This window comes from Ascaphus truei, chromosome 20 (genome assembly GCF_040206685.1).
Source record: "Ascaphus truei isolate aAscTru1 chromosome 20, aAscTru1.hap1, whole genome shotgun sequence".
In the NCBI taxonomy this organism is placed as follows: domain Eukaryota; kingdom Metazoa; phylum Chordata; class Amphibia; order Anura; family Ascaphidae; genus Ascaphus; species Ascaphus truei.
In genome coordinates, this window is record NC_134502.1 from 32549006 (window position 1) to 32572599 (window position 23594).

Here is a 23594-nt window from a genome sequence, read left to right on the forward strand (position 1 = left end):
GAGGGATGGATGAGTATTGCAGGGAGTAGTTAGATGGGGAGGGCTGGGTTAGGATGGGGGGAGGGATGGGTGAGTATTGCAGGGAGTAGTTAGATGGGGAGGGCTGGGTTAGGATGGGGAGGAGGGATGGGTGAGTATTGCAGGGAGTAGTTAGATGGGGAGGGCTGGGTTAGGATGGGGGGAGGGATGGATGAGTATTGCACGGAGTAGTTACATGGGGGGGCTGGGTTAGGACGGGGAGGAGGGATGATGGGGGGCTGGGTTAGGATGGGGGAGGAGAGACGGATGAGGTTTTGAATGAGATAGGGGGGAGTGGTTGCATAGAGGGGAGGAGAGCTGGTTGCTGTTTTAGGAAGTGGGAGAAGAGGAGCCGCAGACAGGTATCTGCTGCACCGTGTACCACTGTGAGACGTGTGTGTGTGTGTGTGTGTGTGTGTGTGTGTGTGTGTGTGTGTGTGTGTGTGTGTGTGTGTGTGTTACACTGTCAGTGTGTGTGTGTCACTGGGTGTGTGTCACTGTGTGTGTCACTGTGTGTGTGTCACTGTGTGTGTGTGTGTCACTGTGTGTGTGTGTACCACTGTGAAACGTGTGTGTGTGTGTGTGTGTGTGTGTGTGTGTCACTGTGTGTGTGTCACTGTGTGTGTGTGTGTGTGTGTGTGTGTGTGTGTGTGTGTGTGTGTGTGTGTGTGTGTGTGTGTATGTATGTGTGTGTGTGTTACACTGTCAGTGTGTGTGTGTCACTGTGTGTGTCACTGTGTGTGTGTCACTGTGTGTGTGTGTGTGTACCACTGTGAAACGTGTGTGTGTGTGTGTGTCACTGTGTGTGTGTCACTGTGTGTGTGTGTGTGTGTCACTGTTTGTGTGTGTCACTGTGTGTGTGTGTCAATGCTGTAGTGTGTGAGGGGGAGGCTGGCACTGCCGCTGCCCGCGCTGTACCTGTGCTGTGTATACATGGTGTAGTAGTGTGTGTGAGGGGGAGGCTGGCACTGCCCGCGCTGTACCTGTGCTGTGTATACATGGTGTAGTAGTGTGTGTGGGGGGGAGGCTGGCACTGCCGCTGCCCGCGCTGTACCTGTGCTGTGTATACATGGTGTAGTAGTGTGTGTGAGGGGGAGGCTGGCACTGCCCGCGCTGTACCAGTGCTGTGTATACATGGTGTAGTAGTGTGTGTGAGGGGGAGGCTGCCGCTGCCCGCGCTGTACCTGTGCTGTGTATACATGGTGTAGTAGTGTGTGTGAGGGGGAGGCTGGCAGTGCCCGCGCTGTACCAGTGCTGTGTATACATGGTGTAGTTGTGTGTGTTAGAGGGAGGCTGGCACTGCCCGTGCTGTACCAGTGCTGTGTATACATGGTGTAGTAGTGTGTGTGAGGGGGAGGCTGGCACTGCCGCTGCCCGCGCTGTACCTGTGCTGTGTATACATGGTGTAGTAGTGTGTGTTAGGGGGAGGCTGGCAGTGCCCGCGCTGTACCAGTGCTGTGTATACATGGTGTAGTTGTGTGTGTTAGAGGGAGGCTGGCACTGCCCGTGCTGTACCAGTGCTGTGTATACATGGTGTAGTAGTGTGTGTTAGGGGGAGGCTGGCACTGCCGCTGCCCGCGCTGTACCTGTGCTGTGTATACATGGTGTAGTAGTGTGTGTGAGGGGGAGGCTGGCACTGCCCGCGCTGTACCTGTGCTGTGTATACATGGTGTAGTAGTGTGTGAGAGGGGGAGGCTGGCACTGCCGCTGCCCGCGCTGTACCTGTGCTGTGTATACATGGTGTAGTAGTGTGTGTGAGGGGGAGGCTGGCACTGCCCGCGCTGTACCTGTGCTGTGTATACATGGTGTAGTAGTGTCTGTGAGGGGGAGGCTGGCACTGCCGCTGCCCGCGCTGTACCTGTGCTGTGTATACATGGTGTAGTAGTGTGTGTGAGGGGGAGGCTAGCACTGCCGCTGCCCGCGCTGTACCTGTGCTGTGTATACATGGTGTAGTAGTGTGTGTGAGGGGGAGGCTGGCACTGCGCGCGCTGTACCTGTGCTGTGTATACATGGTGTAGTAGTGTGTGTGAGGGGGAGACTGGCACTGCCCGCGCTGTACCTGTGCTGTGTATACATGGTGTAGTAGTGTGTGTGAGGGGGAGGCTGGCACTGCCCGCGCTGTACCAGTGCTGTGTATACATGGTGTAGTAGTGTGTGTGAGGGGGAGACTGGCACTGCCCGCGCTGTACCTGTGCTGTGTATACATGGTGTAGTAGTGTGTGTGAGGGGGAGGCTGGCACTGCCCGCGCTGTACCTGTGCTGTGTATACATGGTGTAGTAGTGTGTGTTAGGGGGAGGCTGGCACTGCCGCTGCCCGCGCTGTACCTGTGCTGTGTATACATGGTGTAGTAGTGTGTGTTAGGGGGAGGCTGGCAGTGCCGCTGCCCGCGCTGTACCTGTGCTGTGTATACATGGTGTGTAGTGTGTGTGAGGGGGAGGCTGGCACTGCCTGCGCTGTACCTGTGCTGTGTATACATGGTGTAGTAGTGTCTGTGAGGGGGAGGCTGGCACTGCCGATGCCCGCGCTGTACCTGTGCTGTGTATACATGGTGTAGTAGTGTGTGTGTGAGGGGGAGGCTGGCACTGCCGCTGCCCGCGCTGTACCTGTGCTGTGTATACATGGTGTAGTAGTGTGCGTGAGGGGGAGGCTGGCACTGCCCGCGCTGTACCTGTGCTGTGTATACATGGTGTAGTAGTGTCTGTGAGGGGGAGGCTGGCACTGCCGATGCCCGCGCTGTACCTGTGCTGTGTATACATGGTGTAGTAGTGTGTGTGAGGGGGAGGCTAGCACTGCCGCTGCCCGCGCTGTACCTGTGCTGTGTATACATGGTGTAGTAGTGTGTGTGAGGGGGAGGCTGGCACTGCGCGCGCTGTACCTGTGCTGTGTATACATGGTGTAGTAGTGTGTGTGAGGGGGAGGTTGGCACTGCCGCTGCCCGCGTTGTACCTGTGCTGTGTATACATGGTGTAGTAGTGTGTGTGAGGGGGAGGCTGGCACTGCCCGCGCTGTACCTGTGCTGTGTATACATGGTGTAGTAGTGTCTGTGAGGGGGAGGCTGGCACTGCCGATGCCCGCGCTGTACCTGTGCTGTGTATACATGGTGTAGTAGTGTGTGTGAGGGGGAGGCTAGCACTGCCGCTGCCCGCGCTGTACCTGTGCTGTGTATACATGGTGTAGTAGTGTGTGTGAGGGGGAGGCTGGCACTGCGCGCGCTGTACCTGTGCTGTGTATACATGGTGTAGTAGTGTGTGTGAGGGGGAGGCTGGCACTGCCGCTGCCCGCGCTATACCTGTGCTGTGTATACATGGTGTAGTAGTGTGTGTGAGGGGGAGACTGGCACTGCCCGCGCTGTACCTGTGCTGTGTATACATGGTGTAGTAGTGTGTGTGAGGGGGAGGCTGGCACTGCCCGCGCTGTACCAGTGCTGTCTATACATGGTGTAGTAGTGTGTGTGAGGGGGAGACTGGCACTGCCCGCGCTGTACCTGTGCTGTGTATACATGGTGTAGTAGTGTGTGTGAGGGGGAGCCTGGCACTGCCGCTGCCCGCGCTGTACCTGTGCTGTGTATACATGGTGTAGTAGTGTGTGAGGGGGACGCTGGCACTGCCCACGCTGTACCTGTGCTGTGTATACATGGTGTAGTAGTGTGTGTGAGGGGGAGGCTGGCACTGCCCGCGCTGTGTATACATGGTGTAGTAGTGTGTGTGAGGGGGAGGCTGGCACTGCCGCTGCCCGCGCTGTACCTGTGCTGTGTATACATGGTGTAGTAGTGTGTGTGAGGGGGAGGCTGGCACTGCCGCTGCCCGCGCTGTACCTGTGCTGTGTATACATGGTGTAGTAGTGTGTGTGAGGGGGAGGCTGGCACTGCCGCTGCCCGCGCTGTACCTGTGCTGTGTATACATGGTGTAGTAGTGTGTGTGAGGGGGGCTGGCACTGCGCGCGCTGTACCTGTGCTGTGTATACATGGTGTAGTAGTGTGTGTGAGGGGGAGGCTGGCACTGCCGCTGCCCGCGCTGTACCTGTGCTGTGTATACATGGTGTAGTAGTGTGTGTGAGGGAGGCTGGCACTGCCCGTGCTGTACCTGTGCTGTGTATACATGGTGTAGTAGTGTGTGTGAGGGGGAGGCTGGCACTGCCGCTGCCCGCGCTGTACCTGTGCTGTGTATACATGGTGTAGTAGTGTGTGAGGGGGAGGCTGGCACTGCCCGCGCTGTACCTGTGCTGTGTATACATGGTGTAGTAGTGTGTGTGAGGGGGAGGCTGGCACTGCCCGCGCTGTACCTGTGCTGTGTATACATGGTGTAGTAGTGTGTGTGAGGGGGAGGCTGGCAGTGCCGCTGCCCGCGCTGTACCTGTGCTGTGTATACATGGTGTAGTAGTGTGAGTGAGGGGGAGGCTGGCACTGCCCGCGCTGTACCTGTGCTGTGTATACATGGTGTAGTAGTGTGTGTTAGGGGGAGGCTGGCACTGCCGCTGCCCGCGCTGTACCTGTGCTGTGTATACATGGTGTAGTAGTGTGTGTTAGGGGGAGGCTGGCACTGCCGCTGCCCGCGCTGTACCTGTGCTGTGTATACATGGTGTGTAGTGTGTGTGAGGGGGAGGCTGGCACTGCCCGCGCTGTACCTGTGCTGTGTATACATGGTGTAGTAGTGTCTGTGAGGGGGAGGCTGGCACTGCCGCTGCCCGCGCTGTACCTGTGCTGTGTATACATGGTGTAGTAGTGTGTGTGAGGGGGAGGCTAGCACTGCCGCTGCCCGCGCTGTACCTGTGCTGTGTATACATGGTGTAGTAGTGTGTGTGAGGGGGAGGCTGGCACTGCGCGCGCTGTACCTGTGCTGTGTATACATGGTGTAGTAGTGTGTGTGAGGGGGAGGCTGGCACTGCCGCTGCCCGCGCTGTACCTGTGCTGTGTATACATGGTGTAGTAGTGTGTGTGAGGGGGAGCCTGGCACTGCCGCTGCCCGCGCTGTACCTGTGCTGTGTATACATGGTGTAGTAGTGTGTGTGAGGGGGAGGCTGGCACTGCCGCTGCCCGCGCTATACCTGTGCTGTGTATACATGGTGTAGTAGTGTGTGTGAGGGGGAGACTGGCACTGCCCGCGCTGTACCTGTGCTGTGTATACATGGTGTAGTAGTGTGTGTGAGGGGGAGGCTGGCACTGCCCGCGCTGTACCAGTGCTGTGTATACATGGTGTAGTAGTGTGTGTGAGGGGGAGGCTGGCACTGCCGCTGCCCGCGCTGTACCTGTGCTGTGTATACATGGTGTAGTAGTGTGTGAGGGGAGGCTGGCACTGCCCGCACTGTACCTGTGCTGTGTATACATGGTGTAGTAGTGTGTGTGAGGGGGAGGCTGGCACTGCCGCTGCCCGCGCTGTACCTGTGCTGTGTATACATGGTGTAGTAGTGTGTGTGAGGGGGAGACTGGCACTGCCCGCGCTGTACCTGTGCTGTGTATACATGGTGTAGTAGTGTGTGTGAGGGGGAGGCTGGCACTGCCGCTGCCCGCGCTGTACCTGTGCTGTGTATACACGGTGTAGTAGTGTGTGTGAGGGGGAGGCTGGCACTGCCCGCGCTGTACCAGTGCTGTGTATACATGGTGTAGTAGTGTGTGTGAGGGGGAGGCTGGCACTGCCGCTGCCCGCGCTGTACCTGTGCTGTGTATACATGGTGTAGTAGTGTGTGTGAGGGAGGCTGGCACTGCCCGCGCTGTACCTGTGCTGTGTATACATGGTGTAGTAGTGTGTGTGAGGGGGAGGCTGGCACTGCCCGCGCTGTACCTGTGCTGTGTATACATGGTGTAGTAGTGTGTGTTAGGGGGAGGCTGGCAGTGCCGCTGCCCGCGCTGTACCTGTGCTGTGTATACATGGTGTAGTAGTGTGTGTGAGGGGGAGGCTGGCACTGCCGCTGCCCGCGCTGTACCTGTGCTGTGTATACATGGTGTAGTAGTGTGTGTGAGGGGGAGGCTGCCGCTGCCCGCGCTGTACCTGTGCTGTGTATACATGGTGTAGTAGTGTGTGAGGGGGAGGCTGGCACTGCCCGCGCTGTACCTGTGCTGTGTATACATGGTGTAGTAGTGTGTGTGAGGGGGAGGCTGGCACTGCCGCTGCCCGCGCTGTACCTGTGCTGTGTATACATGGTGTAGTAGTGTGTGTGAGGGGGAGGCTGGCACTGCCCGCGCTGTACCTGTGCTGTATATACATGGTGTAGTAGTGTGTGTGAGGGGGAGGCTGGCACTGCCGCTGCCCGCGCTGTACCTGTGCTGTGTATACATGGTGTAGTAGTGTGTGTGAGGGGGAGGCTGGCACTGCCGCTGCCCGCGCTGTACCTGTGCTGTGTATACATGGTGTAGTAGTGTGAGTGAGGGGGAGGCTGGCACTGCCCGCGCTGTACCTGTGCTGTGTATACATGGTGTAGTAGTGTGTGAGGGGGAGGCTGGCAGTGCCGCTGCCCGCGCTGTACCTGTGCTGTGTATACATGGTGTAGTAGTGTGTGTGAGGGGGAGGCTGGCACTGCCGCTGCCCGCGCTGTACCTGTGCTGTGTATACATGGTGTAGTAGTGTGAGTGAGGGGGAGGCTGGCACTGCCCGCGCTGTACCTGTGCTGTGTATACATGGTGTAGTAGTGTGTGAGGGGGAGGCTGGCACTGCCGCTGCCCGCGCTGTACCTGTGCTGTGTATACATGGTGTAGTAGTGTGTGTGAGGGGGAGGCTGGCACTGCCCGCGCTGTACCTGTGCTGTGTATACATGGTGTAGTAGTGTGTGTGAGGGGGAGACTGGCACTGCCCGCGCTGTACCTGTGCTGTGTATACATGGTGTAGTAGTGTGTGTGAGGGGGAGGCTGGCACTGCCCGCGCTGTACCTGTGCTGTGTATACATGGTGTAGTAGTGTGTGTGAGGGGGAGACTGCCGCTGCCCGCGCTGTACCTGTGCTGTGTATACATGGTGTAGTAGTGTGTGTGAGGGGGAGGCTGGCATTGCCGCTGCCCGCGCTGTACCTGTGCTGTGTATACATGGTGTAGTAGTGTGTGTGAGGGGGAGGCTGGCACTGCCCGCGCTGTACCTGTGCTGTGTATACATGGTGTAGTAGTGTGTGAGGGGGAGGCTGGCAGTGCCGCTGCCCGCGCTGTACCTGTGCTGTGTATACATGGTGCAGTAGTGTGTGTGAGGGGGAGGCTGGCACTGCCCGCGCTGTACCTGTGCTGTGTATACATGGTGTAGTAGTGTGTGAGGGGGAGGCTGGCACTGCCGCTGCCCGCGCTGTACCTGTGCTGTGTGTACATGGTGTAGTAGTGTGTGAGGGGGAGGCTGGCAGTGCCGCTGCCCGCGCTGTACCTGTGCTGTGTATACATGGTGTAGTAGTGTGTGTGAGGGGGAGGCTGGCACTGCCCGCGCTGTACCTGTGCTGTGTATACATGGTGTAGTAGTGTGTGTGAGGGGGGGGGGGAGGCTGGCACTGTCGCTGCCCGCGCTGTACCTGTGCTGTGTATACATGGTGTAGTAGTGTGTGTGAGGGGGAGGCTGGCACTGCCGCTGCCCGCGCTGTACCTGTGCTGTGTATACATGGTGTAGTAGTGTGTGTGAGGGGGAGGCTGGCACTGCCGCTGCCCGCGCTGTACCTGTGCTGTGTATACATGGTGTAGTAGTGTGTGTGAGGGGGAGGCTGGCACTGCCCGCGCTGTACCTGTGCTGTGTATACATGGTGTAGTAGTTTGTGTGATGGTGGGGCTGGCACTGCCGCTGCCCGCGCTGTACCTGTGCTGTGTATACATGGTGTAGTAGTGTGTGTGAGGGGGAGGCTGGCACTGCCCGCGCTGTACCTGTGCTGTGTATACATGGTGTAGTAGTGTGTGTGAGGGGGAGGCTGGCACTGCCCGCGCTGTACCTGTGCTGTGTATACATGGTGTAGTAGTGTGTGTGAGGGGGAGGCTGGCACTGCCCGCGCTGTACCTGTGCTGTGTATACATGGTGTAGTAGTGTGTGAGGGGGAGGCTGGCACTGCCGCTGCCCGCGCTGTACCTGTGCTGTGTTTTATTTATTTATAAAATAAAATATTTTACCAGGAAGTAATACATTGAGTTACCTCTCGTTTTCAAGTATGTCCTGGGCATAGTTAATATGACAAATAATACATGGTTACAAATGCAGTTACATAAATGAGCAGGGTATACATTATATACAAGACATTGCATGCACAGTTGGAGATAATATATATTATAGGCGTATGTAACAGTTACAGATAATATATATTATAGGCGTATGTAACAGTTACAGATAATATATATTATAGGCGTATGTAACAGTTACAGATAATATATATTATAGGCGTGTGTAACAGTTACAGATAATATATATTATAGGCGTATGTAACAGTTACAGATAATATATATTATAGGCATATGTAACAGTTACAGGTAGTATATATTATAGGCGTATGTAACAGTTACAGGTAATATATATTATAGGCGTATGTAACAGTTACAGGTAATATATATTATAGGCGTATGTAACAGTTACAGGTAATATATATTATAGGCGTATGTAACAGTTACAGGTAATATATATTATAGGCGTATGTAACAGTTACAGATAATATATATTATAGGCGTGTGTAACAGTTACAGATAATATATATTATAGGCGTATGTAACAGTTACAGATAATATATATTATAGGCGTGTGTAACAGTTACAGATAATATATATTATAGGCGTATGTAACAGTTACAGATAATATATATTATAGGCGTATGTAACAGTTACAGGTAATATATATTATAGGCGTATGTAACAGTTACAGGTAATATATATTATAGGCGTATGTAACAGTTACAGGTAATATATATTATAGGCGTATGTAACAGTTACAGGTAATATATATTATAGGCGTATGTAGCAGTTACAGGTAACATATATTATAGGCGTATGTAGCAGTTACAGGTAACATATATTATAGGCGTATGTAATAGTTACAGATAATATATATTATAGGCGTATGTAACAGTTACAGATAATATATATTATAGGCGTATGTAACAGTTACAGATAATATATATTATAGGCGTATGTAACAGTTACAGGTAACATAAATTATAGGCGTATGTAACAGTTACAGATAATGTATATTATAGGCGTATGTAACAGTTACAGATAATATATATTATAGGCGTATGTAACAGTTACAGGTAACATAAATTATAGGCGTATGTAACAGTTACAGATAATGTATATTATAGGCGTATGTAGCAGTTACAGATAATATATATTATAGGCGTATGTAACAGTTACAGATAATATATATTATAGGCGTATGTAGCAGTTACAGATAATATATATTATAGGCGTATGTAACAGTTACAGATAATATATATTATAGGCGTATATAACAGTTACAGATAATATATATTATAGGCGTATATAACAGTTACAGACCAGATTACAATGTGAGACAGCCTTAGATTTGAAAGAACTTAAACTGGTGGTGGATGTGAGAGTCTCCGGTAGACTGTTCCAGTTTTGGGGCGCACGGTAAGAGAAGGAGGAGCGGCCGGATACTTTGTTGAGCCTTGGGACCATGAACAGCCTTTTGGAGTCTGATCTCAGGTGATAGGTGCTGCGTGTGGTAGGGGTGATAAGTGCTGCATGTGGTAGGGGTGAGGAGCTTGTTCAGGTAGACGGGTAGCTTGCCCAGAAAGTATTTAAAGGCGAGACAGGAAAGGGGAACTTTGCGCCTAAACTCTAGTGTTGACCAATCTAGTTCTTTGAGCATTTCGCAGTGATGTGTGTTGTAGTTGCATTGGAGAACAAAACGACAAATTGAATTGTAGAGGGTGTCAAGTTTGCTAAGGTGGGTTTGAGGAGCTGAGCCATATACTATGTCTCCATAGTCAATAATTGGCATTAGCATCTGCTGTGCGATACGCTTTCTGACCAGGAGACTTAGGAGGGTTTGTTCCTGTAAGGCGTGGGACATAGTGGTGTGAGCAAGGCTGACCCGCACTGACCGCGCTCACGCTTGGCAGTGAGCCCCTGCAGCCGCAGTGAGAGCGGCTTTAGCAGGGGCTCGCGCACGCGTCCGCACGCTTGGGGAAGCGTGTGTCTCACGAAGGTTTCAAATTTGGCACTCGCCGGAGCGCAGGGCCGGTCACGTGAGCGGTTCGCCCAATGGGGGTGAACCAGCTCCGTGATGTCACTGGCCCGCCCCCGACACGCCCACCGACGGCGCGCTGTGTAAGGCCAGGGAAACACCGCTTTCCCTCAGCGCGCCTCCGCACTGATTAAACCACTATGTCCCAGGCCTAGAGTACCCCTAGTTTGGATAGGTCGTGGTTGTCAGGGTATCAATGTGCATCCCGACTGTGGGAGTCAAACCATAAGCCCAGGTATTTAACGCTAGTGACAGGGGTTAGGGTGGTGTTAGCGCTGGTTCTGATCTGGAGCTGGAAGCTTTAGAAATTTAGTCTTGGTCCCAAATACCATGTTACAGTCACGTCAGTGTTTAAAAACATGGTATACATGGTGTAGTAGTGTGTGAGGGGGAGGCTGGCACTGCCGCTGCCCGCGCTGTACCTGTGCTGTGTATACATGGTGTAGTAGTGTGTGAGGGGGAGGCTGGCACTGCCGCTGCCCGCGCTGTACCTGTGCTGTGTATACATGGTGTAGTAGTGTGTGAGGGGGAGGCTGGCACTGCCGCTGCCCGCGCTGTACCTGTGCTGTGTATACATGGTGTAGTAGTGTGTGAGGGGGAGGCTGGCACTGCCCGCGCTGTACCTGTGCTGTGTATACATGGTGTAGTAGTGTGTGTGAGGGGGAGGCTGGCAGTGCCGCTGCCCGCGCTGTACCTGTGCTGTGTATACATGGTGTAGTAGTGTGTGTGAGGGGGAGGCTGGCACTGCCCGCGCTGTACCTGTGCTGTGTATACATGGTGTAGTAGTGTGTGTAAGGGGAGGCTGGCACTGCCCGCGCTGTACCTGTGCTGTGTATACATGGTGTAGTAGTGTGTGTGAGGGGGAGGCTGGCACTGCCCGCGCTGTACCTGTGCTGTGTATACATGGTGTAGTAGTGTGTGTGAGGGGGAGGCTGGCACTGCCGCTGCCCGCGCTGTACCTGTGCTGTGTATACATGGTGTAGTAGTGTGTGTGAGGGGGAGGCTGCCGCTGCCCGCACTGTACCTGTGCTGTGTATACATGGTGTAGTAGTGTGTGTGAGGGGGAGGCTGGCACTGCCCGCGCTGTACCTGTGCTGTGTATACATGGTGTAGTAGTGTGTGTGAGGGGGAGGCTGCCGCTGCCCGCGCTGTACCTGTGCTGTGTATACATGGTGTAGTAGTGTGTGTGAGGGGGAGGCTGGCACTGCCCGCGCTGTACCTGTGCTGTGTATACATGGTGTAGTAGTGTGTGTGAGGGGGAGGCTGGCACTGCCCGCGCTGTACCTGTGCTGTGTATACATGGTGTAGTAGTGTGTGTGAGGGGGAGGCTGGCACTTCCGCTGCCCGCGCTGTACCTGTGCTGTGTATACATGGTGTAGTAGTGTGTGTGAGGGGGAGGCTGGCACTGCCGCTGCCCGCGCTGTACCTGTGCTGTGTATACATGGTGTAGTAGTGTGTGAGGGGGAGGCTGGCACTGCCTGCGCTGTACCTGTGCTGTGTATACATGGTGTAGTAGTGTGTGTGAGGGGGAGGCTGGCACTGCCGCTGCCCGCGCTGTACCTGTGCTGTGTATACATGGTGTAGTAGTGTGTGTGCGGGGGAGGCCGGCACTACCGCTGCCCACGCTGAACCTGTGCTGTGTATACATGGTGTAGTAGTGTGTGTGTGAGGAGGAGGCTGGCACTGCCCGCGCTTTACCTGTGCTGTGTATACATGGTGTAGTAGTGTGTGAGGGGGAGGCTGGCACTGCCGCTGCCCGCGCTGTACCTGTGCTGTGTATACATGGTGTAGTAGTGTGTGTGTGAGGGGGAGGCTGGCACTACCGCTGCCCGCGCTGTACCTGTGCTGTGTATACATGGTGTAGTAGTGTGTGTGTGAGGGAGAGGCTGGCACTACCTGCGCTGTACCTGTGCTGTGTATACATGGTGTAGTAGTGTGTGTGAGGGGGAGGCTGGCACTGCTGCTGCCCGTGCTGTACCTGTGCTGTGTATACATGGTGTAGTAGTTAGGGGGAGGCTGGCACTGCCGCTGCCCGCGCTGTGCCTGTGCTGTGTATACATGGTGTAGTAGTGTGTGTGAGGGGAAGGCTGGCACTGCCCGCACTGTACCTGTGCTGTGTATACATGGTGTAGTAGTGTGTGTGAGGGGGAGGCTGCCGCTGCCCGCGCTGTACCTGTGCTGTGTATACATGGTGTAGTATTGTGTGTGAGGGGGAGGCTGGCACTGCCCGCGCTGTACCTGTGCTGTGTATACATGGTGTAGTAGTGTGTGTGAGGGGGAGGCTGGCACTGCCGCTGCCCGCGCTGTACCTGTGCTGTGTATACATGGTGTAGTAGTGTGTGTGTGAGGGGGAGGCTGGCACTGCCCGCGCTGTACCTGTGCTGTGTATACATGGTGTAGTAGTGTGTGTGTGAGGGGGAGGCTGGCACTGCCGCTGCCTGCACTGTACCTGTGCTGTGTATACATGGTGTAGTAGTGTGTGTGAGGGGGAGGCTGGCACTGCCCGCGCTGTACCTGTGCTGTGTATACATGGTGTAGTAGTGTGTGTGGGGGGAGGCTGGCACTGCCGCTGCCCGCGCTGTACCTGTGCTGTGTATACATGGTGTAGTAGTGTGTGTGAGGGGGAGGCTGGCACTGCTGCTGCCCGCGCTGTACCTGTGCTGTGTATACATGGTGTAGTAGTGTGTGTGAGGGGGAGGCTGGCACTGCCCGCGCTGTACCTGTGCTGTGTATACATGGTGTAGTAGTGTGTGTGAGGGGGAGGCTGGCACTGCCACTGCCCGCGCTGTACCTGTGCTGTGTATACATGGTGTAGTAGTGTGTGTGAGGGGGAGGCTGGCACTGCCCGCGCTGTACCTGTGCTGTGTATACATGGTGTATTAGTGTCTGTAAGGGGGAGGCTGGCACTGCCCGCGCTGTACCTGTGCTGTGTATACATGGTGTATTAGTGTCTGTAAGGGGGAGGCTGGCACTGCCCGCGCTGTACCTGTGCTGTGTATACATGGTGTAGTAGTGTGTGTAGGGGGAGGCTGGCACTGCCTCTCCCCCTGTGTGTGTTTGTCACCACATTTTGTCTGTTGCCGCTCCCCCCGTGCGCCTCTCACCGCCTGTGTGTGTGTGTTTCCTCGCTCCCCCCCCCCCCCTCTCTCCTCTTCTGCCCCCCCCCCCTCACACCAGGCGTGTCCTGTGTGTGCTGTGCGGGTTCCAGTGAGAGGCGGAACATGAGATAGCAGAGTTGAGCGGGATAGTGGTGTGTGTGTGTGTGTGTGTGTGTGTGTGTGTGTGTGTGTGTGTGTGTGGAGGGAGGGGGGTGTATGTATGTATCTGTCTGTCTGCATATCTTTCTGTCTGTGTATCTTTCTATCTGTCTGTGTATCTGTCTGTCTGTGTATCTGTCTGTCTGTGTATCTGTCTGTCTGTGTATCTGTCTGTCTGTGTATCTGTCTGTCTGTGTATCTATCTGTCTGTGTATCTATCTGTCTGTGTATCTATCTATCTGTCTGTGTATCTATCTATCTGTCTGTGTATCTATCTGTCTGTGTATCTATCTGTCTGTGTATCTGTCTGTCTGTGTATCTGTCTGTCTGTGTATCTGTCTGTCTGTGTATCTGTCTGTCTGTGTATCTGTCTGTGTATGTATCTGTGTATCTATCTGTCTGTGTATCTATCTGTCTGTGTATGTATCTGTCTGTGTATCTATCTATCTGTCTGTGTATCTATCTATCTGTCTGTGTATCTATCTATCTGTGTATCTGTCTGTGTATCTATCTGTCTGTGTATCTGTCTGTCTGTGTATCTGTCTGTCTGTGTATCTGTCTGTCTGTGTATCTGTCTGTGTATCTATCTGTCTGTGTATCTATCTGTCTGTGTATCTATCTGTCTGTGTATCTGTCTGTCTGTGTATCTGTCTGTCTGTGTATCTGTCTGTCTGTGTATCTGTCTGTGTATCTGTCTGTGTATCTGTCTGTGTATCTATCTGTCTGTGTATCTGTCTGTGTATCTATCTGTCTGTGTATCTGTCTGTCTGTGTATCTGTCTGTCTGTGTATCTGTCTGTCTGTGTATCTGTCTGTCTGTGTATCTGTCTGTCTGTGTATCTGTCTGTCTGTGTATCTGTCTGTCTGTGTATCTGTCTGTGTATCTGTCTGTCTGTGTATCTGTCTGTCTGTGTATCTGTCTGTCTGTGTATCTGTCTGTCTGTGTATCTGTCTGTCTGTGTATCTGTCTGTCTGTGTATCTGTCTGTCTGTGTATCTGTCTGTCTGTCTGTCTGTGTATCTCTGTCTGTCTGTGTATCTCTGTCTGTCTGTGTATCTCTGTCTGTCTGTGTATCTCTGTCTGTCTGTGTATGTCTGTCTGTCTGTGTATCTCTGTCTGTCTGTGTATCTCTGTCTGTCTGTGTATCTGTCTGTGTGTCTGTCTGTCTGTCTGTGTATCTGTCTATCTGTCTATCTGTCTATCTGTCTGTCTGTCTGTCTGTCTGTCTGTCTCTCTCTCTGTCTGTCTGTCTGTGTATCTGTCTATCTGTCTGTCTGTCTGTCTGTCTCTCTCTCTGTCTGTCTGTCTGTGTATCTGTCTGTCTGTCTGTGTATCTGTCTGTCTGTCTGTGTATCTGTCTGTCTGTGTATCTGTCTGTCTGTCTGTGTATCTGTCTGTCTGTCTGTGTATCTGTCTGTCTGTCTGTGTGTATCTGTCTGCCTGTCTGTGTGTATCTGTCTGTCTGTGTATCTGTCTGTGTATCTGTCTGTCTGTGTATCTGTCTATCTGTCTGTGTATCTGTCTGTGTATCTGTCTGTGTATCTGTGTATCTGTCTGTGTATCTGTCTGTGTATCTGTCTGTGTATCTGTCTGTGTATCTGTCTGTCTGTCTGTGTGTATCTGTCTGTGTATCTGTCTGTGTATCTGTCTGTCTGTCTGTGTATCTGTCTGTGTATCTGTCTGTGTATCTGTCTGTCTGTGTATCTGTCTGTCTGTGTATCTGTCTGTGTATCTGTCTGTGTATCTGTCTGTGTATCTGTCTGTGTATCTATCTGTCTGTCTGTCTGTGTATCTGTCTGTCTGTCTGTGTATCTGTCTGTCTGTGTATTCTCTGTCTGTCTGTCTGTGTATCTGTGTATCTGTCTGTGTATCTGTCTGTGTATCTGTCTGTGTATCTGTCTGTGTATCTGTCTGTCTGTCTGTGTGTCTGTCTGTCTGTGTATCTGTCTGTCTGTGTATCTGTCTGTCTGTGTATCTGTCTGTCTGTGTATCTATCTGTCTGTGTATCTATCTGTCTGTGTATCTATCTGTCTGTGTATCTATCTATCTGTCTGTGTATCTATCTGTCTGTGTATCTATCTGTCTGTGTATCTGTCTGTCTGTGTATCTATCTGTCTGTGTATCTGTCTGTCTGTGTATCTGTCTGTGTATCTGTCTGTCTGTCTGTGTATCTGTCTGTCTGTCTGTGTATCTGTCTGTCTGTGTATCTGTCTGTGTATCTGTCTGTGTGTCTGTGTATCTGTCTGTGTGTCTGTGTATCTGTCTGTGTGTCTGTGTATCTGTCTGTGTGTCTGTGTATCTGTCTGTGTGTCTGTGTATCTGTCTGTGTATTCTCTGTCTGTCCCGGGAGGTTATTACCTATGACAATGATGTAATCCACGTTCTTTGGGACGGGTGACGGCGCGATGACCTCATTACGCGCATAGTTACAGAATGGAGTTCAGCGCAGAAGATGAGCGCGTTATAAAGTGCGCGGGACAGAGCGACGATTAGGGTCCCAAACGCCATCGAATGTTCCCTGACAAAGGACGGGGGCTAGGCCGGCGGAAAAGCGCATCCGTAAAACTGCGTGTCGTGCGGGAGACGCTGGTTCAGCGCGGTACCGATCGTGCCATCAGACCGCGGCGTTCTCGTCTCCGGGCGTTTCCGCAGGAGCCTGACACGCTGGTTCAGCGCGGTATCCATGATGCGATCACACGCGGCGTTCTCGTCTCCGGGCGTTGCCGCAGGAGCCTGGCACGCTGGTTCAGCGCGGTATCCATGATGCGATCACACGCGGCGTTCTCGTCTCCGGGCGTTGCCGCAGGAGCCTGACACGCTGGTTCAGCGCGGTATCCATGATGCGATCACACGCGGCGTTCTCGTCTCCGGGCGTTGCCGCAGGAGCCTGGCACGCTGGTTCAGCGCGGTATCCATGATGCGATCACACGCGGCGTTCTCGTCTCCGGGCGTTGCCGCAGGAGCCTGGCACGCTGGTTCAGCGCGGTATCCATGATGCGATCACACGCGGCGTTCTCGTCTCCGGGCGTTGCCGCAGGAGCCTGGCACGCTGGTTCAGCGCGGTATCCATGATGCGATCACACGCGGCGTTCTCGTCTCCGGGCGTTGCCGCAGGAGCCTGACACGCTGGTTCAGCGCGGTATCCATGATGCGATCACACGCGGCGTTCTCGTCTCCGGGCGTTGCCGCAGGAGCCTGACACGCTGGTTCAGCGCGGTATCCATGATGCGATCACACGCGGCGTTCTCGTCTCCGGGCGTTTCCGCAGGAGCCTGACACGCTGGTTCAGCGCGGTATCCATGATGCGATCACACGCGGCGTTCTCGTCTCCGGGCGTTTCCGCAGGAGCCTGACACGCTGGTTCAGCGCGGTATCCATGATGCGATCAGACCGCGGCGTTCTCGTCTCCGGGCGTTGCCGCATGAGCCTGACACGCTGGTTCAGCGCGGTATCCATGATGCGATCACACGCGGCGTTCTCGTCTCCGGGCGTTGCCGCAGGAGCCTGACACGCTGGTTCAGCGCGGTATCCATGATGCGATCACACGCGGCGTTCTCGTCTCCGGGCGTTGCCGCAGGAGCCTGACACGCTGGTTCAGCGCGGTATCGATGATGCGATCAGACCGCGGCGTTCTCGTCTCCGGGCGTTGCCGCAGGAGCCTGACACGCTGGTTCAGCGCGGTATCCATGATGCGATCACATGCGGCGTTCTCGTCTCCGGGCGTTGCCGCAGGAGCCTGACACGCTGGTTCAGCGCGGTATCCATCATGCGATCACACGCGGCGTTCTCGTCTCCGGGCGTTGCCGCAGGAGCCTGACACGCTGGTTCAGCGCGGTATCCATGATGCGATCACACGCGGCGTTCTCGTCTCCGGGCGTTGCCGCAGGAGCCTGACACGCTGGTTCAGCGCGGTATCCATGATGCGATCACACGCGGCGTTCTCGTCTCCGGGCGTTTCCGCAGGAGCCTGACACGCTGGTTCAGCGCGGTATCCATCATGCGATCACACGCGGCGTTCTCGTCTCCGGGCGTTGCCGCAGGAGCATGACACGCTGGTTCAGCGCGGTATCGATGATGCGATCACACGCGGCGTTCTCGTCTCCGGGCGTTGCCGCAGGAGCCTGGCACGCTGGTTCAGCGCGGTATCCATGATGCGATCACACGCGGCGTTCTCGTCTCCGGGCGTTTCCGCAGGAGCCTGACACGCTGGTTCAGCGCGGTATCCATGATGCGATCACACGCGGCGTTCTCGTCTCCGGGCGTTGCCGCAGGAGCCTGGCACGCTGGTTCAGCGCGGTATCCATGATGCGATCACACGCGGCGTTCTCGTCTCCGGGCGTTTCCGCAGGAGCCTGACACGCTGGTTCAGCGCGGTATCGATGATGCGATCAGACCGCGGCGTTCTCGTCTCCGGGCGTTGCCGCAGGAGCCTGACACGCTGGTTCAGCGCGGTATCGATGATGCGATCAGACCGCGGCGTTCTCGTCTCCGGGCGTTGCCGCAGGAGCCTGACACGCTGGTTCAGCGCGGTATCGATGATGCGATCACACGCGGCGTTCTCGTCTCCGGGCGTTGCCGCAGGAGCCTGACACGCTGGTTCAGCGCGGTATCGATGATGCGATCACACGCGGCGTTCTCGTCTCCGGGCGTTGCCGCAGGAGCCTGGCACGCTGGTTCAGCGCGGTATCCATCATGCGATCACACGCGGCGTTCTCGTCTCCGGGCGTTGCCGCAGGAGCCTGACACGCTGGTTCAGCGCGGTATCCATGATGCGATCACACGCGGCGTTCTCGTCTCCGGGCGTTTCCGCAGGAGCCTGACACGCTGGTTCAGCGCGGTATCGATGATGCGATCACACGCGGCGTTCTCGTCTCCGGGCGTTGCCGCAGGAGCCTGACACGCTGGTTCAGCGCGGTATCCATGATGCGATCACATGCGGCGTTCTCGTCTCCGGGCGTTGCCGCAGGAGCCTGACACGCTGGTTCAGCGCGGTATCGATGATGCGATCACACGCGGCGTTCTCGTCTCCGGGCGTTGCCGCAGGAGCCTGGCACGCTGGTTCAGCGCGGTATCCATCATGCGATCACACGCGGCGTTCTCGTCTCCGGGCGTTTCCGCAGGAGCCTGACACGCTGGGTCAGCGCGGTATCCATGATGCGATCACACGCGGCGTTCTCGTCTCCGGGCGTTTCCGCAGGAGCCTGACACGCTGGTTCAGCGCGGTATCCATGATGCGATCACACGCGGCGTTCTCGTCTCCGGGCGTTGCCGCAGGAGCCTGACACGCTGGTTCAGCGCGGTATCGATGATGCGATCACACGCGGCGTTCTCGTCTCCGGGCGTTGCCGCAGGAGCCTGGCACGCTGGTTCAGCGCGGTATCCATTAGCGATCACACGCGGCGTTCTCGTCTCCGGGCGTTGCCGCATGAGCCTGACACGCTGGTTCAGCGCGGTATCCATGATGCGATCACACGCGGCGTTCTCGTCTCCGGGCGTTGCCGCAGGAGCCTGACACGCTGGTTCAGCGCGGTATCCATGATGCGATCACACGCGGCGTTCTCGTCTCCGGGCGTTTCCGCAGGAGCCTGACACGCTGGTTCAGCGCGGTATCCATGATGCGATCACACGCGGCGTTCTCGTCTCCGGGCGTTGCCGCAGGAGCCTGACACGCTGGTTCAGCGCGGTATCCATGATGCGATCAGACCGCGGCGTTCTCGTCTCCGGGCGTTGCCGCAGGAGCCTGACACGCTGGTTCAGCGCGGTATCCATGATGCGATCACACGCGGCGTTCTCGTCTCCGGGCGTTGCCGCAGGAGCATGACACGCTGGTTCAGCGCGGTATCGATGATGCGATCACACGCGGCGTTCTCGTCTCCGGGCGTTGCCGCAGGAGCCTGGCACGCTGGTTCAGCGCGGTATCCATGATGCGATCACACGCGGCGTTCTTGTCTCCGGGCGTTTCCGCAGGAGCCTGACACGCTGGTTCAGCACGGTATCCATGATGCGATCACACGCGGCGTTCTTGTCTCCGGGCGTTTCCGCAGGAGCCTGACACGCTGGTTCAGCGCGGTATCCATGATGCAATCAGACCGCGGCGTTCTCGTCTCCGGGCGTTGCCGCAGGAGCCTGACACGCTGGTTCAGCGCGGTATCCATGATGCGATCACACGTGGCGTTCTCGTCTCCGGGCGTTGCCGCAGGAGCCTGACACGCTGGTTCAGCGCGGTATCCATGATGCGATCAGACCGCGGCGTTCTCGTCTCCGGGCGTTGCCGCAGGAGCCTGACACGCTGGTTCAGCGCGGTATCCATGATGCGATCAGACCGCGGCGTTCTCGTCTCCGGGCTTTGCCGCAGGAGCCTGACACGCTGGTTCAGCGCGGTATCCATGATGCGATCACACGCGGCGTTCTCGTCTCCGGGCGTTGCCGCAGGAGCCTGACACGCTGGTTCAGCGCGGTATCCATCATGCGCTCAGACGGCGGCGTTCTCGTCTCCGGGCGTTGCCGCCGGGGATTGTGGACACACACTTGGAACGGAAACGTTACAGTACTCTTAGCGTTTCACATTGTATTAGCGCACTTTTACACGCTACGCAGGAAAACCCCTATTTCTCGTGTAATGAGCACGCACCTCCCGCAGCGTATCTGGGACTGTGTGACATAATACAGCGGCATCAATTTAGTTATCAAATTATTTTCTACATTATATGAGAATCACAGTGTTACTCTGCAGACTGTATACGTTATATACAGTGTTACTCTGCAGACTGTATACGTTATATACAGTGTTACTCTGCAGACTGTATACGTTTTATATATAGTGTTACTCTGCAGACTGTATACGTTTTATATATAGTGTTACTCTGCAGAGTAACACTGTATATAACGTATACAGTTTGCAGAGTAACACTGTATATAACGTATACAGTCTGCAGAGTAACACTGTATATTACGTATACAGTTTGCAGAGTAACACTATATATAACGTATACAGTCTGCAGAGTAACACTGTATATAACGTATACAGTCTGCAGAGTAACACTGTATATTACGTATACAGTTTGCAGAGTAACACTATATATAACGTATACAGTCTGCAGAGTAACACTGTATATAACGTATACAGTCTGCAGAGTAACACTGTATATAATGTATACAGTCTGCAGAGTAACACTGTATATAACGTATACAGTCTGCAGAGTAACACTGTATATAACGTATACAGTCTGCAGAGTAACACTGTATATAACATATACAGTTTGCAGAGTAACACTATATATAACGTATACAGTCTGCAGAGTAACACTGTATATAACGTATACAGTCTGCAGAGTAACACTGTATATAACGTATACAGTCTGCAGAGTAACACTGTATATAACGTATACAGTCTGCAGAGTAACACTATAATGTATACAGTCTGCAGAGTAACACTATAATGTATACAGTCTGCAGAGTAACACTATAACGTATACAGTATGCAGAGTAACACTGTATATAACGTATACAGTTTGCAGAGTAACACTGTATATAACGTATACAGTCTGCAGAGTAACACTGTATATAACGTATACAGTTTGCAGAGTTACACTATATATAACGTATACAGTATGCAGAGTAACACTGTATATAACGTATACAGTCTGCAGAGTAACACTGTATATAACGTATACAGTCTGCAGAGTAACACTGTATATAACGTATACAGTCTGCAGAGTAACACTGTATATAACGTATACAGTTTGCAGAGTAACACTATATATAACGTATACAGTATGCAGAGTAACACTGTATGTAACGTATACAGTCTGCAGAGTAACACTGTATATAACGTATACAGTCTGCAGAGTAACACTGTATATAACGTATACAGTCTGCAGAGTAACACTGTATATAACGTATACAGTCTGCAGAGTAACACTGTATATAATGTATACAGTCTGCAGAGTAACACTATAATGTATACAGTCTGCAGAGTAACACTATAACGTATGCAGAGTAACACTGTATATAACGTATGCAGAGTAACACTGTATATAACATATACAGTTTGCAGAGTAACACTGTATATAACGTATACAGTCTGCAGAGTAACACTGTATATAACGTATACAGTTTGCAGAGTAAACTATATATAACGTATACAGTCTGCAGAGTAACACTGTATATAACGTATACAGTCTGCAGAGTAACACTGTATATAACGTATACAGTCTGCAGAGTAACACTGTATATAACGTATACAGTCTGCAGAGTAACACTATAATGTATACAGTCTGCAGAGTAACACTATAACGTATACAGTATGCAGAGTAACACTGTATATAACGTATGCAGAGTAACACTGTATATAACGTATACAGTTTGCAGAGTAACACTGTATATAACGTATACAGTTTGCAAACTGTATACGTTATATACAGTGTTACTCTGCATACGTTATATACAGTGTTACTCTGCATACTGTATACGTTATAGTGTTACTCTGCAGACTGTATACATTATAGTGTTACTCTGCAGACTGTATACATTATATATAGTGTTACTCTGCAGACTATACGTTATATATAGTGTTACTCTGCAGACTGTATACGTTATAGTGTTACTCTGCAGACTGTATACGTTATAGTGTTACTCTGCAGACTGTATACGTTATATACAATGTTACTCTGGAGAACGTATACGTTATAGTGTTACTCTGCAGACTGTATACGTTATAGTTTTACTCTGCAGACTGTATACGTTATAATGTTACTCTGCAGACTGTATACGTTATAGTGTTACTCTGCAGACTGTATACGTTATAGTGTTACTCTGCAGACTGTATACGTTATATACAATGTTACTCTGGAGAACGTATACGTTATATACAGTGGTACTCTGCAGAACGTATACGTGATATATAGGGTTGCTCGGCGGAACGTATACGTGATATATAGGGTTGCGCTACAGAAAGACCTACAATTGTGCACATTCTACTGCGGGTTGAGCGAGAAATATATCAGATATGACGAAAAAATTAAACGAAAGGGTCCGTGTGTGTGTCTGTGCGTGTGTGCGCACGTGTGTGTGTGTGTGCGCGCCTGAGCGTCTGTGTGTGTGCGCCTGTGTGTGTGCGCCTGTGTGTGTGCGTGTGTGTGCACCTGTGTGTGCGCGCCTGTGTGTGTGTGCGCCTGTGTGTGTGTGCGCCTGTGCCTGTGTGTGCGCCTGTGTGTGTCACACATGGGGGTCACCATGTGCTGTAACGTTTGATATATATATATTTATCTATGTACCCCTCCCCCCCCCCTCCCCTCCCCGCAGGGTCCCCCACCATGCAGACCCCTGACACCCCGGACGGGTATCTCCTCCCCTCCCATCTGGACCACGCTGCTCTGGATATTGAACTAGATGAACTGGATTCCATTAGAGATGAGGAAGACTCGGGTGAGACACCCTGAGACGTCCCTTCCCCCCCCCCCCTCACCTCCCTTTCAACACCCCCCCACCTCCCTTTCAACACCCCCCCCCTCACCTCCCTTTCAACACCCCCCACCTCCCTTTCAACACCCCCCCCTCACCTCCCCCACTCACCTCCCTCCTCCCCCACTCACCTCCCTTTCAACACCCCCCCACCTCCCTTTCAACACCCCCCCTCACCTCCCCCCACTCACCTCCCTCCTCCCCCACTCACCTCCCTTTCCTCCCCACTCAACTCCCTTTCCTCCCCACTCGCCTCCCTTTCCCCCACTCACCTCCCTTTCCCCCCCACTCACCTCCCTTTCCCCCCCACTCGCCTCCCTTTCCTCCCCACTCACACCCCTTTCCCCCCCACTCGCCTCCCTTTCCTCCCCACTCGCCTCCCTTTCCCCCCCCACTCGCCTCCCTTTCCCCCCCCCACTCGCCTCCCTTTCCTCCCCACTCACCTCCCTTTCCCCCTCACTCGCCTCCCTTTCCTCCCCACTCACATCCCTTTCCCCCCCACTCGCCTCCCTTTCCTCCCCACTCGCCTCCCTTTCCTCCCCACTCGCCTCCCTTTCCCCCCCCACTCGCCTCCCTTTCCTCCCCACTCGCCTCCCTTTCCCCCCCACTCGCCTCCCTTTCCCCCCCACTCGCCTCCCTTTCCCCCCCCCACTCGCCTCCCTTTCCACACCACTCGCCTTCCTTTCCCCCCCACTCGCCTCCCTTTCCCCCCCA

General features: G+C 53.7%; 1 protein-coding gene across 1 annotated transcript in view; it reads left to right on the forward strand.

Annotated features, from left to right (window-relative positions):
- The first annotated feature begins 380 nt into the window (after positions 1–380).
- PLD2 (phospholipase D2) overlaps positions 381–23594 on the forward strand; it is a 61307-nt gene continuing 38093 nt past the window's right edge. The window contains 2 exon segments of the mRNA XM_075577688.1: positions 381–404; positions 22722–22844. Coding sequence (XP_075433803.1) covers positions 22733–22844 — 112 coding nt within the window. The 5' untranslated portion in view covers positions 381–404; positions 22722–22732.